Source organism: Merops nubicus, unplaced genomic scaffold (genome assembly GCF_000691845.1).
Source record: "Merops nubicus isolate BGI_N331 unplaced genomic scaffold, ASM69184v1 scaffold355, whole genome shotgun sequence".
Classification (NCBI taxonomy): Eukaryota; Metazoa; Chordata; class Aves; order Coraciiformes; family Meropidae; genus Merops; species Merops nubicus.
In genome coordinates this window covers 1-14746 of record NW_008609993.1, presented here as the reverse complement: position 1 = coordinate 14746, position 14746 = coordinate 1, and the positions used below count along the sequence as shown (strand labels likewise).

At 55.8% G+C, this 14746-nt stretch overlaps 1 protein-coding gene across 1 annotated transcript; it reads left to right on the top strand.

Annotated features, from left to right (window-relative positions):
- Positions 1-3528: 3528 nt before the first annotated feature.
- On the top strand, positions 3529-14349 carry NUGGC (nuclear GTPase, germinal center associated; the record flags this gene model as incomplete). Its single annotated transcript, XM_008940725.1, is given in 15 exon segments — positions 3529-3643; positions 4012-4234; positions 4573-4794; positions 5392-5532; positions 6013-6229; positions 6685-6755; positions 7043-7148; positions 8152-8285; positions 8688-8846; positions 9902-10059; positions 11604-11742; positions 12330-12438; positions 13088-13266; positions 13832-13922; positions 14246-14349. Coding segments are annotated over 15 exon segments (2168 nt in total), but the record flags the coding sequence as incomplete, so codon positions are not given.
- Positions 14350-14746: the final 397 nt, after the last annotated feature.

Genomic DNA, 14746 nt, shown 5'->3' with positions numbered 1-14746 from the left:
CCCTGAAGAACCAGGGCTGGAGCATCCTTTGGGGAAACTGAGTTGGGAACATCCCCCGGGAAGCCGGGGCAGGAGCATCCTCCACAGAACCAGGGCTGGAGCATCTTCCCAGGAAACCAGGACTGGAGCATTCCCGGGGGAAACTTGCCCAGGAGCATTTTCTGAGGGAACTGGAGGTGGAGCATCCCCTGGGGGAACTGGGACTGGAGCTTTCCCGGGGGAAATTTCACCAGGAGCATTTTCCAAGGGAGCCAGAGCAGGAACATCCCCTGGGAAGCGGGGGCAGGAGCATCCTCCATGGAACTGGGACTGGAGCATCCCTCAGGAAACTTGGCCAGGAGCATTTTCCAAGGTAGGAGCACCCTCTGGGGGAACCAGGCCAGGAACAGGGGGATCTGGAGCTGGAGCATCCCCTGGGGGAACTGGGGCAGGAGAATCCCTGGAGGAGCCAGGACAAGGAGGATCCCCCAACCCCCAAGCTTTCCCCACAGGGAAACTGAGGCATGGAGGAGTATGGAGAAATCTACTGAGCTGCCCCCAAACCTTGGTTGGTCTTGGTGTGGGCCCTGCAGAGCCACCCAGCCCCCAGGTCCCATCAGACAGGTCATGACAGGACCAGGATACAGTTGGGGCCTTCTGGGCTGTGAGCACGTGGTGGTGGCTCATGTCCAGCTTTTCACCCCCCAACACCCCCAAGTTCTTCTCTGCAGGGCTGCTCTCCAACTCTTCATCTCCCAGCCTGGATTGATACAAGGATTTCTCCAGATCCAGGTGCACTTGGCTTTGTTGACCTTCAGGAGATTCACGTGGGGACACCTCTCAATCCTGTCCAGGTCCCTCTGGATGGATCCCACCCCTCACCTGTTTCAACCACACCACTCAACTTGGTGTCAACGTGCTGAGGGTGCCCTTGACCCAACTGCCCCTATCACCACAAAGACACGAAGCTGCAACACCCCAACCCCAACCACCGAGGAACTCAACTGGGACACTGAGCCATTGACTGCAGCTCTTGGAGAGCCACCATCCAGCCAACTCCTCACCCACCGAGTGGCCCTTCAATCAAATCCACATCTCTCTCCTTGGGAGATGTGGCTGTGCTGCAGGACAGTGTTAAATGCTTCTCACAGCCCCAGGCAGATGACATCAGTGGCCCCACCCTTGCCCTACCTTTGCTCACCAACACCCTGTTGGAGAAGGAAGTGTATGAAGTGTCAAAGGAGTCAGCTGGCCACCTTCCCAGGAGGAGGGGTTTCCATTGTCCCAGGAGGAGGGGTTTCCATCTCCCCAGGAGGGGTTTCCATCTCCCCAGGAGGGGTTTCCACCTCCCCAGATCTTCCTGCAGTTTCGTTTCTGCTCGGCGACAGGAGTTCCCGGCACCCGGACGGATCCGGAGCTCAGAGGTTGTATAAACTCACCCCAATTCCAGCTGCTTTTGTAACGGGCTTCTTGGGTGCTGCTGCTGCTTCTTCCTGCCTGCTCGGGGCTCGGACGTCCCGAGTTCCTCTAGATAATGACTCTGATTTCAGCCTGATTAATTAATTAGCGCTGCGCTTACTGGCGGCACCTTTGGGGCAGGTTTCTTTGCAAGGAGGAGGCTGAATTCTCTCGGCGCCTCTGCTGCAACTTGCTGGACTTGGTTTCCTTTGAGACCCTTTACTCTGATAAATTCCATGAAACTCTGAACTCTTGGGAATTCAAGGTGAGATCGTTGTCTCAAACCTCCTGCGGCCAACCCAGGCTGTGCTGCAATGTTCAGGTTGGCTTGGGAACCCCTCCAGGGGTGGGGACTCCACCACTGCCCTGGGCAGCCTGGCACAGCCCTGGGCAACCCTCCAGGGCAAGAAATTGTTCCTCAGGGACAACTGAAACCTCCCCTGGGGCAACTTGAGGCTGTTTCCTCTTATCCTGTCCCTTGTTCCTTGGAGACCAGCCCAACCTTCAGCATCTACATGCCTTGTCTTGTTACAAGGAAATATCTGCTGAAGAGTAAATTTGGCACCTCTGTTGAGTCTCCTGTCAGCCTCCATGTCTCTAGCGAGTCTCTGGCCTCTCCCACTCTTCTCCCCTACACCAAGCAGCCACCAGGGAGCTCACCCTGCTGCTTGGACACTTCAGGGTTAATCCCTGGTGTCCTGTGAAGAAGCCAGAGACTTGAAGCTCCACAGAAGTTCTGCTGTGGCCCCAGGGGAGGCACCAGTGCCATGCTCAGCTCAAAGTGGTGACAAATGTGACTTGGCTCTTCCTCTTCGTTTCAGGAAGAACTTACAAGACTTCCTTTCCCTGGAGCCACCATCTTCTGGTCTGCAGACAGCCCCGTGTCCAGTACACGACTCCAGCCCACCACCCACCTCAGGTGACACCCAGCTTGGAGTTGGGCTCTTAGGATGGAAGGAGAAAGTCACAGGAAACGAGGTGAGTTCAAGGGGATCCTGCTCCGTGTCCTCCTCACCCCAACATCGCCGGGAGGGAGTCCTGCACTGCTGCACCCTGCGAGGTGCCCCTGAGGGAGAGGAGACCCAGGTGGTCGCTCAGCATCTCCTCCCTGGCCAGGGATGCTGGGAGCTGGAGCCCAGCCAGGTGCCCATGGACCCGGGTTCTCTGCCGTGGCTGAGGGAAACTGGGACCCTAGAACTGGGGGGTACAAACACCGGGACAGGGGGGATACAGACACCAGGGTTGGAGAATATGGACATTGGGAGTGGTGGATCCAGAGACCTGAATTGGGGTCTCCAGGCACTTGGATCCCCAGTATCTGCACCAACCACCCACGGTCCCACTCCAGGCACCAGCACAGAGCCCCTCGCTCACCTCAGTCACACCAGTCTCCCCCAGGGGCTGGTTTTTGGGACACACCATGTTCCTGCCCCAGTGGCTGGAGGTTGACGACTCCCGTTTGCCCCAGTTGCTGCCCTGGGACCCCAGTAGCTGAGCATGGTGCAGGGGCACCCCCAGCCCTGCTCTGACTCCAGGAGCTGGCCCCAAACCCTCTCAACAGCCACAGGTCTCAGCAGGCAGCGGTGCTGGGTCCCTGCAGCACACCCAGCACAGAGGATGAGATTTAGGGCTTGGGCTCTGAAGGCATCTCCCATGGGGGCAGAAAAGGGGAGCTCAGCTGAAGCTGGGGCCCAGAGGAGGAGCGTTGGTGTCTTTGACTTCCTGGGCAAGCTTGTCTCAAGCAGGAGCAGCCGTCAGAGGAGGGTGTTGGTCAGGTGGGAGCTTTCCTGGGGCTGTTAGAAAAGGTCTTGAGTTGGCAAAGCCTCTAGAGAGAGCTGGAGAACCGGTGCAGCCCTGAGAACTCTCCTTCCATTGGAAAAGGTGACGATGCCAATGCAGCAGCAGCGACTGGCCAGAGGAGATCATGCACCAGAGACCCAAATCCTGCAGGGGGGAACGAAGAGGCTCTGAAGGACTGTGAGTATGGAAACTACGTGGTGCCTGCTGAGCCTGGGAGATCCTTTGGGAAACGCCTCCCAAAGAGAGAGCTGCAGGCACAGCTCTGACCCTCTAACCCCGTCCTGCCTCCAGTTGGAAAGATGCAGAGTGACCTAAAGGAAGTTCTGATGAAGTCTGAGGAGAAGCTGCTGCTGTTCCTCAATAACCTCAGAGTGCCTGAGACAAGACAAGAGATTGAATACCTCAGGTGAGTTGTCAGATGCTCTTTGTGCCCGTTGCCCCTTGTCCTGTTGCTGGGCACCACTGAGAAAGTCTGGCCCCAAGCTCTTGCCCTCTGCCCTTTAGAACTTGCTAAGCATTGAGAAGATCCCCTCTCAGTCTTCTCCAGCATAAACTGTCCCAGGGCTCTCAGAAGTTTCTTCTCAGAGAGATGTTCCATTGCCCATTAGAAGGTGACGGTTCCCACAAGGCTGTGAGGAGGCTGAAGCTGATGTGGTGCCCAGCGTGCCACTGGCAATCTGTCCTTGGATTGGACACGGGGGAGAGGCAGGATCCCACAAGTGGCCATTCCAAGTCTCTTTGGTACGACCAGAATTTGTCTCTCTCCCTCCTCAGGGGCTGCCTCATGAGCTTGAGGCCGGACATTTTGCTGGATCCCATCTACATCGGTCTCTTTGGCAGCACCGGGGCAGGGAAAACCACCTTGCTGAATGCCATCCTAGACAAAAAATTCTTCTTGGCAGTGTCTGGGTCCACGGCCTGCACATCCTGCGTGGTGCAGGTCAACGCGAGCCCATGCAGACAGCACGAGGCAAAAATCCACCTCCTGACAGACACGGTGTGGAGCCTGTTCCTCTTTGTGCCCCTGGGAGGAAGGGAGGTGGAGGCGAAAGGAGATTTTGGTAGATGTGGGGTGGGGGAGGATGCAGCCACGACGGCCAGAGCGTCCCCAGAGAAGTGAGAGGCGCTGGCACGGGTTCCCAGGGGTTGGGGTGTGCAGGGTGGGATGGAGCCGTGTGGTGTCTTGGTGCTCTGCTGTCCTGGGGGCTCGAGACCCCTCCGCTGTGCCGCTGCGCTGCTCGTCCCGGGGCAATCCGGCTCAGGCCCTGCCCCTCCCCTCCCTCTGCCAGGCCCCCGAGCCGTGTCCTCTTCTGTGCAGCTGCTCTGTCTTGACAGGAGTGGAAGGACGAGCTGAAAAATCTGGTGGCACTGGCAGCCGTGGATGAGGGCGAGGAGGAGGAGGAGGAGGAGGATGACGAAGTGCGCCAGGACGCGGTTTCAAAGATCTCAGCGATCTATGGGGAAGGAGCTGTAAGGAAGGGTTATGAAGAACTGTGTAAGAAGGACCCCGTGGTCAATATTCCTCCTTCAAGATGTATCACCCTCAAGGAGAAGGACGTGAGTAGCCCGTCTGTTTCTTGGCCAGCACGAGCACCTGTCCTGGGTCCTTGCAAAACACAGCCAAGGATCTTAACCCACTTGGGGCTGTCTCAGCCCCAGCAAGGGAGCAGAGTCTTTGGAGCTGGCTCATCGCCCTGGGAAGAGCACACGGGCTTGAGGGGCACGTTTGTCTCCAGATCTTGCTCAGTTTAAGGTCTCCGCTGTGCCTGGGTGGGAGAGCAGCAGTGTGCAGCAGATGCTTGAGGGAGAGGGTGAACCTGGGGGCTGGGAGGTGGTGTCTTTACTCTGGTTGTGTTGGTGAGGTCCATTGTGCTGGGAAGGAAGTGGGCTCCTTGGGTTGTCCCACTGTCCATGACATCGGGAAGTTGTTTCCCCTCTTCAAACCATGGTGCCCATGCCTAGGGCATGGGGCTCTGAGTGGTCACAAGCAGCCGTGGCAGGTCCTTGTGGTTCTCTCTTAGCGCTGAGCTGCTTTGCCAAGGAGAGGTAATTCTTTATGTGCCCCAGGAAGAAAAGTTTTCAGAAATGCTGTGGCCATATATCCGGAATCCAAACAGCTCTGGTGCTGCAGAAGCAGAAACAAGTGAAGAAAAGAGAAAAAAACAAGTCTGGCCTCTAATCAAAAACGTGGAAGTGACTGTGCCAGAGCTGCAAGGGCTTCCAGAAGGTGTCGTCTTCGTGGATATTCCAGGGATGGGCGATTCCAACAGCAAGAGGGATGCCATGTGGAAAGAGGTGACTGGCACAGCTCCCCGTGGGGAGGTTGGGGACGCTTGCTGGCAGTCTGGCAGGGTGCTCTGCAGTGATGTCCCTGTTCCACACGGGATGGAGACATCAGGGATCTTCAGCAGGGCTGTGAGGAACACGGAAACCTTTTAGCAGAAGGGCCAGATCAACATTGCCATGTTGTGCCCATGGGCTTGTATTATTTGTCTGTCTTCCTTCCTGATGTCAAGCTACGTCCCAACACCCTTCTCAGGGAAGCCTTGGTGTCCTAGCCAAGCCCCATCTTTGGCAGTCCTCGTGGTAGGAATTCATGGTGGGAGGCTGAGGTGTCTGCTCAGAAGTCCACTCTGCAAGGCTTGTCCCTCCTCTTTCTTCAGCCAGAGTTACTGGGAATTAAAGGTGCTCAGCATCTCTGGTGGATGTTTGTTGCTTGCTGATGGTTCATATCTTCTCTTTCTGGTGCTTCTTGTTCTCCTCCTCCCATCACAGAACATCAACAAATGCTCTGTCATTTGGGTGGTCAGCTCCATGGAGCGTATTCTGGGAGACAAAAACCATGTAACAGTGCTGAAGGAAGGCATGAAGGCTTTCCAGCGTGGGATGTGCAAGGACATCTCCTTGGTGGTCACAAAGGCTGATTGCATGAACCTCCCTGAATACCAGAGGTAAAGAACCAAGCTGGCCCCACTTGGGCTGTGCTGGCCCAGTCCTTGGTCCCTTCTCCATCCAGGAGCAGAGGACTGCTGCCTGCTGGTCTCCTTCATCTGTGTGATTTCTGTTTTATTTTTCCCATTGCAGGGAACACAACAGAGATGACGTGAGTATTTTCCAGCCTTGCATCCCTTCATCCCTCTCAGGCCCTTCAAGAAAGTCAGAGAATTTTCCTTATGCCATCTCGTGACTTGAGCAGAATGGGTTGACTTAACACAGAAAGTGGAGAGTCTGTGCAGCTCTTGGCCTTGTATCAGGGAGAAACTCTACTGGACAATTCTTTGGTCTTAGATATTTCAGGAGGGCGGGTTAGGGAGATGTTGGGATGAAGGTTGGACTTGATGATCCTCGGGGTCCTCTCCAAGCACAGTGATTCTCTGAGTGTAGTGAACATTGCCAGGAAATGTCAGTCATCATTCCTATTGTTTTCCCCGCTGTAGATCAGTAAAGAAGAGGCCATCCTGGAAAGGAATGAACACGTGAAGCAGGAGAAGAGTAAAATAATGAAGGCAAACCTAGAGGTAAAGTCGTTTGGAGAACCTGGAGGGGGTTTGCCCGTGTCGTGAACCTGTGTGTGAGGGTGTGCCTGCATTACAATGTTCTGAGCCCCCTTTGTTCCTCTGAATCCTCCGTGGAGTCTGGGCATCATCCCAGAGCTCCCGATCCCCCTGAACTGCCCCTTTGCGCTGTGTTTGGGTCCAGTCTGTCTGCTCAGTGAGCTCCAGTGAAGGGAAGGGCCTCAGGACGTGGTCCATGGATTCGGGGAGAAGATGGAGATGGTCTGAGCTGGTGTGTGTGTGTCTTTCAGAAAAAGCTCCCGAGTGACTCCCAGGTTCTGAAGAAGAGAGACCTCGTGTACACGACCAGTGCCTGGGAGTACTGGGACGGGAAGATGCTCAGCAGGGAGGACACAGGTGACCTTGGGGCTCTCTCTCTGGGGGACACCCGTGGGGACGTTGTGGTCCCTGGCTGAGGGCAGCTGACCCTGTGGGAGGCGTGGGGACGGCTCCTGGCCTCGGGGGGCCCGGGGAATTTCCTCTCCTCCTCCTCCTCCTCCTCTTCCCCCACCGTGTCCTCCCGATTTGTGACTAAACGTAGCGCTGAGGCCAGAGCTGGCCCCTCGAGCTCAGCCTGGCCTCGCACCCCCACGGTGCTTCTCCAGAAGAGCAGTTGTAGCCAGATTTTGGGCTTTCCCCAGTCTCTGCGTCGCCCAGTAGGTCCCTGTTGGATCCGTCACATTCCTGCCATCCCCAATCCCTCTCCTTGCTCCTCGGCACCTCGGGTGGGGTTGCGCTGAAACCGCGGGCAGTCCTTGTGACCTTGCTTTTGCCAGAACCCTTCTGGCTTGGCACGATGGGCTCTTGCCCTGCCCTCTCCTCTCCTCCCTTGCACTCCACTCAGTGCTGGGGATCTGCCCCAGAATTATTCTCTTCCCTTTGGATGCCAGGATTGGTTTTTTTTCCCCAGTCTTTCAGAAGCAGGACCCGTTGCTCTAACCCAGATGAGACCGTCAGCAGGAGCCTGCACTGGCTATGGACGCATCTGGTCCTCGGCTCACCTAAAAAATCTTCTCCAGTGCTTTATTTCCCATGCAACATCCTTTTCCCAAGGCCCTTGTATTGCTCTGTGGGTCCGGCCCAAGTCCCAGTGGCCCCCAGCCCCCTCCCCAAGCTCTGATGGACCAGTGCTTGTGCCTATGTGGCTGTGTGCTGAACCAGACCAGGCACCTGGAGTGGCAGCAGCTGAGTCCCCAAAGCCTCCCTAGAGATCCAGGGTCTCCCAGGCGCCTTCTCAGGCTGCTGCTGGTGAAAGGCTGATGTCCCCGAGGTTCTGCAGGAGGAACAGTTTCCCTTGGGGGTCTCTGGGAGGCGTGCTGCCCTCTCACCCTGCTAACTCCACCTTGCTGCACGCTTTCAGAGATCCCAAAGCTGAGGGGCTACATCCAGACGTTCTACATAGCGCAGAAGAGGAACAAGCTGAAGAATTGTGCATCGGATGCTTTGGCCATTTTGTCACTGATTCAGAGTCTTCGATCCAACCCAGATGCACAGGTTTGTGCAGAGCAGCCTCAGGGAACGGCAAAAGAACTGAGAAGGGATTCACAGAGCCTCAGTGTTGTTATGATTGGAAGAGACCTTTAAGGTCTCAAGCGCAGCGAGGCACTGCTGCCCAAAATAGCCACAGTCAGCTCAGCTTAACTCCATCTCCTACAGCTTCCCCAACAAGAAGCAGCCCAGGCTGTTCTCCAGCTCCCCATGGCACAGTGGGACAGTTTTCCTCTAGGTGTCCCTGAGCCATGTCCCTGGACTGGGGGAAGTGGTGGGGGACAGGGGCAGCCCTGCTGGCACTGGTTGCAGGGATGCTCGCAGGGATGTGTTTTCACTGCTCCCAGCACGAGCTGATCACTGGGGTTTTTTTTTCCCCCCTCTGTTTTCCCTTCATTTCCGTACCAGGATGTGAACAGAAGTTACTGGAACAACTTTCTGGAGAAGATCTTTGGGGAATTGAGGAAAGATATTGAGAAATGCTTTGCACCTATCAACCAGCCACTCAATGAAGGTTTAAATCGAGTGAAGAGGGTGTATAACAAAACTGTCAACAAGATCCTCACTGTGAGTATGAAGCAGTTTGTCTGGAAGCCTAGAATAACTGAGCTTGGAGAAGACCCTTGGAGGTCTGTGGGGATGGCTGACACCAACTCAGCACAAATCCAACGCCCAGCCCCACACGAGGTGCTGTGAAGGACTGAACTCCACCCCAGCCCCAAGCAGCACATCCAGGCTCTAAAAAGCTCCAGAGACCTGGAGCTCAGTGGACCAGGCTGGCCCACTCCTTTTCCCAGCCATGTGGAGAATCTCAGCTGGGCTGGGTGTCACCGGTGCCCCCAAAGCAGCCAGCTCAGCGGGATGTGTCCAGAGCTGGCTGGGTGGAGCGTGGGCTGACACAGGAGATGGGGCACATCAGCAAGCCACACCCTGGGGGATCCTGAACAGGTTGCTACGGTCTCTCCCAGACCCACGCAAGGCCACAGAGGAGACTAAAATGCTCTTGATCCAGCAGGAGAGTCCCCTTAGCCCCATTCAGCATCTGTCCCATCTACGTCCACTCCCAGCTCCTTCTGCACCCTGTTGTGGGATGACACTGGAGGGCTACCGGCTGTCAGGATGCATCCACAACTTCCCCCACCCCCAGATGGAGAGGTTTCTAGAGAGACTGAGGGCACGCTCTGTCAGAGGCAGCCCTTTAGCCTCTCATCTATTTCTCTGCCAGTCCTTGTTCTGCTCTTATCTGAGTCGGTCTCAGTTGGTCCTTGGCTAAACCCGCAAAAGGCACTTGGCTGCTCTGCTGCCTGGGAAGGCATTTTGTTTAGTGTGGTGTGAGGGAGAGAGAAAATGGACCATTCCCCACACACACGCCCAGTCTGCACGCTGCTGGGGCAGCAGGAGAAGCAGAAGTGGCCTTGGTGTTGTGCAAGCCCTGCTTAGCAGTCACGAAACCATCTCTGCGTTCCCAACGCTGTTCTCAGCACAAACCTGGTTTAGGGTTTCAGATCTCCACCCACCAGGGGCAGCAGGTTTCAAACCATTACAGCTTGCTGCTCCGTGCAGATCTTGGTCAGGCATCAGTCCTGTCCACGCCTGACCCCTCTGTGCTTCGTGTCCCGCAGCGAGCCCAGGGCTACAAGGGTTACCACAGGACACTGAAAGCTGTGTGCCAGAGGAACGGGCTCTACGTGTCCCGAGCCTTTGGCCGCATTGATGTCAACACCTCCCTGGCTCAGCCCATCTACGAAAACATCGACCTGAGTTTTGGAATCATCTTCAGGTGAGCGAGTCCTTTCCCTGTGTGGCGTCAAAGGGTGCAGAAAGGGGCCTTGAGGTGCCCACGGGTCCTCTCCTGCCCTGCAGCAGGATGGAGGGTCAAGCGTGTTTCTGGCGAGGTTTTGTCCAGCCTCCACTACTGGGGACCTTGCACCCTCCCCAGGCTACCTGCTCCATCACACCAGGATCCCTTGCCCTAGAAGACATCTCCTAACGTCTAACCTCAATGCCCCAGCTCTTCCATTCCTCAGGGTTATGGAAGCAGGAGGTTGCTTTCTCCTTCCCAGTGTCCTTTCTTGCAGGGGAAGGCTCCCACGTTTCCCCTCAGCCTCTTTATGGTGGAACAGATCCCAGTTTTCTGTCCTTCCTCGTAGGACTTGACTTCTCATTGCCCATCCCAAGCCTGTCTCAGAGTTGTCTTTCCCTGGAGCACGGTGCAGACTCTGGCATTGCTGCTCCAAGGAGGGAGGTTTACAGAGTGGGATGTAGGGAAGGATGAGGGGGATGCCCTCGTCCAGGGCATCTTCTCACTTTGTACACACCCTGGGGCTGTCGCCTGGTTTTATAGCCACACAATAGAGTTTACTTGCTGCTGCAGGTCAGGTCTTCTCCAGGTAGCACCTGCAGCTCTGAGGCATGACTCCACGTGCAACTGCCCAGCTGGGAAGGGCCCAGCAGCGTTGGCTTTCCCACCACCTTATTGAAAATCACACTTGTTTGCAGGCAAAGCCCAGCTGGTTGGTGGGAGTAGCCCAATCCATCCAGTCCAGCTTGGTGTTTGCTCATGAATTATCATAGAATCATGGAATGTCTGGGCTGGAAGGGACCTCCAGAGGTCATCTAGTCCAACCCCCTGCCATCAGCAGGGACATCTCCAACTAGATCAAGCTGCTCAGAGCTTCATCCAGCCTGATCTTGAATGTACCCAGGGATGGGGCCTCCCCCACCTCCCTGGGCAATCTATTCCAGTGGTCTATCACCTTCAGACTGAAGAACTTTTTCCTCACATCTAACCTAAACCTGCCCTTTTCTAGCTCAAAGCCACTGCCCCCTCGTCCTGTCCCTCCAAACCCTTGTGAACAGCCCCTCCCCTGCTTTCCTGTAGCCCCTCTCGGGTACTGGAAGGTTGTTATAAGGTCCCCCTGGAGCCTCCTCTTCTCCAGGCTGCACAGCCCCAACTCCCTCAGCCTGTGCTCCCAGCAGAGCTGCTCCAGCTCTCAGATCAGTTTTGTGGCTCTCTGCTGAACGTGTTCCAACAGCTCCACGTCCCTCGTGCATTACCTGAGCACACAGAGACTGGGTGGAGCGTGGCTGCACGGGGAGCACTTAGAGAAGGTAGAGGATGGAGAAGGTGGGACAGGCTGTGGTGCTCAGGCACGGGGCTTGGCCAGCTGGGGAAGTTTCTCCTTTCAGTGCGTGGAAACCGCGCTGCTCCGCTGACTTTCACGTTCCTGTGGCTTCTCCTCGGCTTCCTGCCGTCAGGGTGGGGAGGTGGTGGGTGATACCACATCTATTCCTCTGTCCTGGATGAGCTTCTCACCCCAACAGCGTCCAGATGGATGATGGCTGCACACTGAAAGATTGCCTCAAAAAATTCGAAGAAGCCATGAAGAAGGAACTGCAGAAAGCATTGCAGGAGAACCTGCTGGCTGACGAAGGAGACAAGCTCAGGTTCCTTGAGCAGGAGGTGTGCTCACCTTGTGAGGGGAGAGGGAGAGCATCCGGGAGGGGCTGTGCAATCAGGAATGGCCGCTGGGAGAACGGGCAGGGGAAAGCAAGGTCTTGGTAGGACCTGTTTAGATGGTCTCGGCACTGAGGAGGCCCAACCTCAAACCCTGGAGTCAGTTTGGGATCCTCCCTCCAAGAAGGACCTTGAGGGGCTGGAGCGTGGCCAGAGAAGGGCAACGGAGCTGCTGGGGAAGGGTCTAGAGCTTTCCACCTTGCCTTTAGCAAGCTTGGTATTGAGGAGGGTGTGGAGTCCATGCACTTCTTCTTCTATCCAGTTTCTTCTAAACTTCTCTGTTCTACATGAATGGAATAGAGTAGAGTAGAGTAGAGTAGAGTAGAACAGATTTTTCAGCTGCCAGGGGCATCTTCCACATTAAGTCAGAGCCCAGTGGAGAGCTGATGCCCACCAGCACCAGCTCTGCCAGTCCTCCACTCAACACCACACGTTTAGATCATCTGCAGGAGATGATTGGTATGGGCTTGTTAGCCCAGAGCCTTCTGGGTGACCCAAGCAACGGTGGCGAGCACTTGAACTTATTCTTGCAGACAAACTTCATCATCAGGGAGACCGAAAAAGTCATCCTGGAGAGGAAAGCAGAGATCTACAGCTCCCTCACCACGTCCATTGAGAATGACCTGCTGCAGTACTACAGAGGTATGGCCACTCACCTCCTCTTTACCCCACTGCACACGGAAGGTTCTTCCAATGTTTACAAAATAAGCCAAATATGGGGTCAGAAGAAGAGTCCAGGCAGGCAAACTCTCTGTTGAAAGGTTGGAAGAAAGCCACAGGACAAGGGGATGACTTGGGCATCAACTCCAAGGGGATCCTAAAGTCTGAAGTAGATCGTTCTCAAAACAAAACCAATTAGCTGCCTGTTTTACTCTAATTCACTAATTCTTGTAAATAACAGATTATTTTTCCTGGAATGAAGTCACTGTTTGTGCATCTTTGAAAGCCACCCCTGCTGTCTCCTTTAGCATCCAAAAGCAATAAGCTCCTGGATTGGCTGCTGCCATCCTTGCCCATCAGTAGGGGGAATACTCAGAAAATGAAGACATTAAAAGCCCAGAACCCTGAGGTCCCTCAGGTCTGACCCCAATGACTTGAGGATTGAATTCGGACAACGGGCTGCTGGGCCATCAGCCAAGCCCAAGGAGGAAAGAGTCCTGGAGATGGGTCACCTCCAGCAGAGCACTATAAACCACAGCAGTTTCCATTCCCAAGCCACACCTCTGGCCCTCCTCCCCACGGGCATCGTGGGGCTGATCTCAATGTGACAGAAGCCACTTTACCAACAGAGGCTGCCAGGCAAAGTGGAAAGGGAGCCTGCACCAGCCAACAGAGGCTGCCAGGCAAAGTGGAATCCAAGCTTACATCAAGATGAAGAACATCCTCAGCGAGGGCATAAAGAAAGAAGTGGAAAATGGAATGTTTGAAAAAGCTCAGAAGAAAATGAGACAGCACTTCCAGGCCCTGAAGGTAAGTTGGGCACCTCCTTGTTAACCTTGCAACCTTGTGAGCTGGGCACCTCCTGGCCCCCTCTCTCCAGCCATGGGCAGTGTGTGAGGGCAACGTCCCAAAAAAGGATCTGCTGAACACGTGTGTGGTAACGTGAAGGCATCTCCTGGGGAGACATTGGCACGAGGAGGGTCTCACCTGCACAGAGAGGCCGTCACTGGCACTGCTTTTGTGGCAGGACTCCTCCCCAGTGGTGCTCGGAAGCGTTACCAGTGTCACCAGCCCCCTCCGGCTGCTCCCCGGGGCTGACCCCACTCAGCTCTAGGCACTGATGTGGGGCTGAGCCCCATACTCGAGGCTCTGCCCACAAACAACGAACGGGACTGGCTGTTGTCATCCACAAGGGGCAGCTTCATCCCTCCCAGCCTCAAATTCACAAGGCTTTGGGCTTTAGAGTAGCTCAGAGCTGCAGCCTCTGCCCCCGAGAGCTCCTGTGGCCCTGCAGGCACTAACCCGGGGGGCTGGGGGGGTGAGGGGCTCCCAGCCAAATCCCCTGCTCACGTGCTTGGCTCTGTGATGGCTGCAGGCGGAGATCATGGAGAAGATGAAGAGGGACTTCTCTGCCATGCTCAGCCTGGTCTTCTGCCCAGGACACCCAGTTTTCCAGGAGCTGCCAGGTATGGTCCCGCTGCACCGGCGTGGGGGATGTCCTGAGCCCTGCCTGCAGCCCCAGCTCCTCCAGCCCCTCTCTGGAGGCCCAGCAGGGAAGGGCAACAGGACAAGAGGCCTTCCAGGCTCTGGCGTTGCCCAAAAGCCACCCGCTCTCCTGCAAGGCACCTTTCCCTCCCCGTGCTCCACCTCCCAAACCTTCAACGCCAGCTCCCAAAGCCCACTGCAGAAATGCCCTCCGGGAGCGTGGCTGCTCCTTCGGGGAGCAAGGAAAGGTGAGAGCCTGGCCAGGAACCAGCTCTCTCTCACGGGCCCCTCTTTCTCTCCGCAGACGTGCAGGATGAGATCTCCTCCATCCTCAGCATCCTGGGGCAGCTGCAGCCCGGCAGCGACGCTCCGAGTGCCGCGGGGCTGGGCTCGGAGGCCTCGCCCTGATGCCCATGGCAGTGCCCTGCTCTCTTTACCCTCTGCCTCCCTCTGCACTGGGCAAGTTTTTTTTTCCTCAATAAAGCATCTCTGAGTTGATTTGTCTGCATTTTGTAATGCTGCAGGAGTAGGAGGCCTTTGCTATCCCCAAGCACCTTCCTCCGGCATGCCTTGAGAAGCCCCACACCCTTCAGCAGTGACCCCCCTCCCAGGCTGTCCCCGTTTGGGGTCAGGGCCACCCCCAGAACCGTAACAGATGCTCTCGGGTAACCCCCTTTCCCCCCTGCAAAGAGGAAGAGAGGGAGACTTATGGATTAGAAAAGAAAAACAGCTTTAATACCACTGCTATAGATGATAGCATCATAGAATACTAACAATAACAGTAATCATAGAATCATAGAATCAT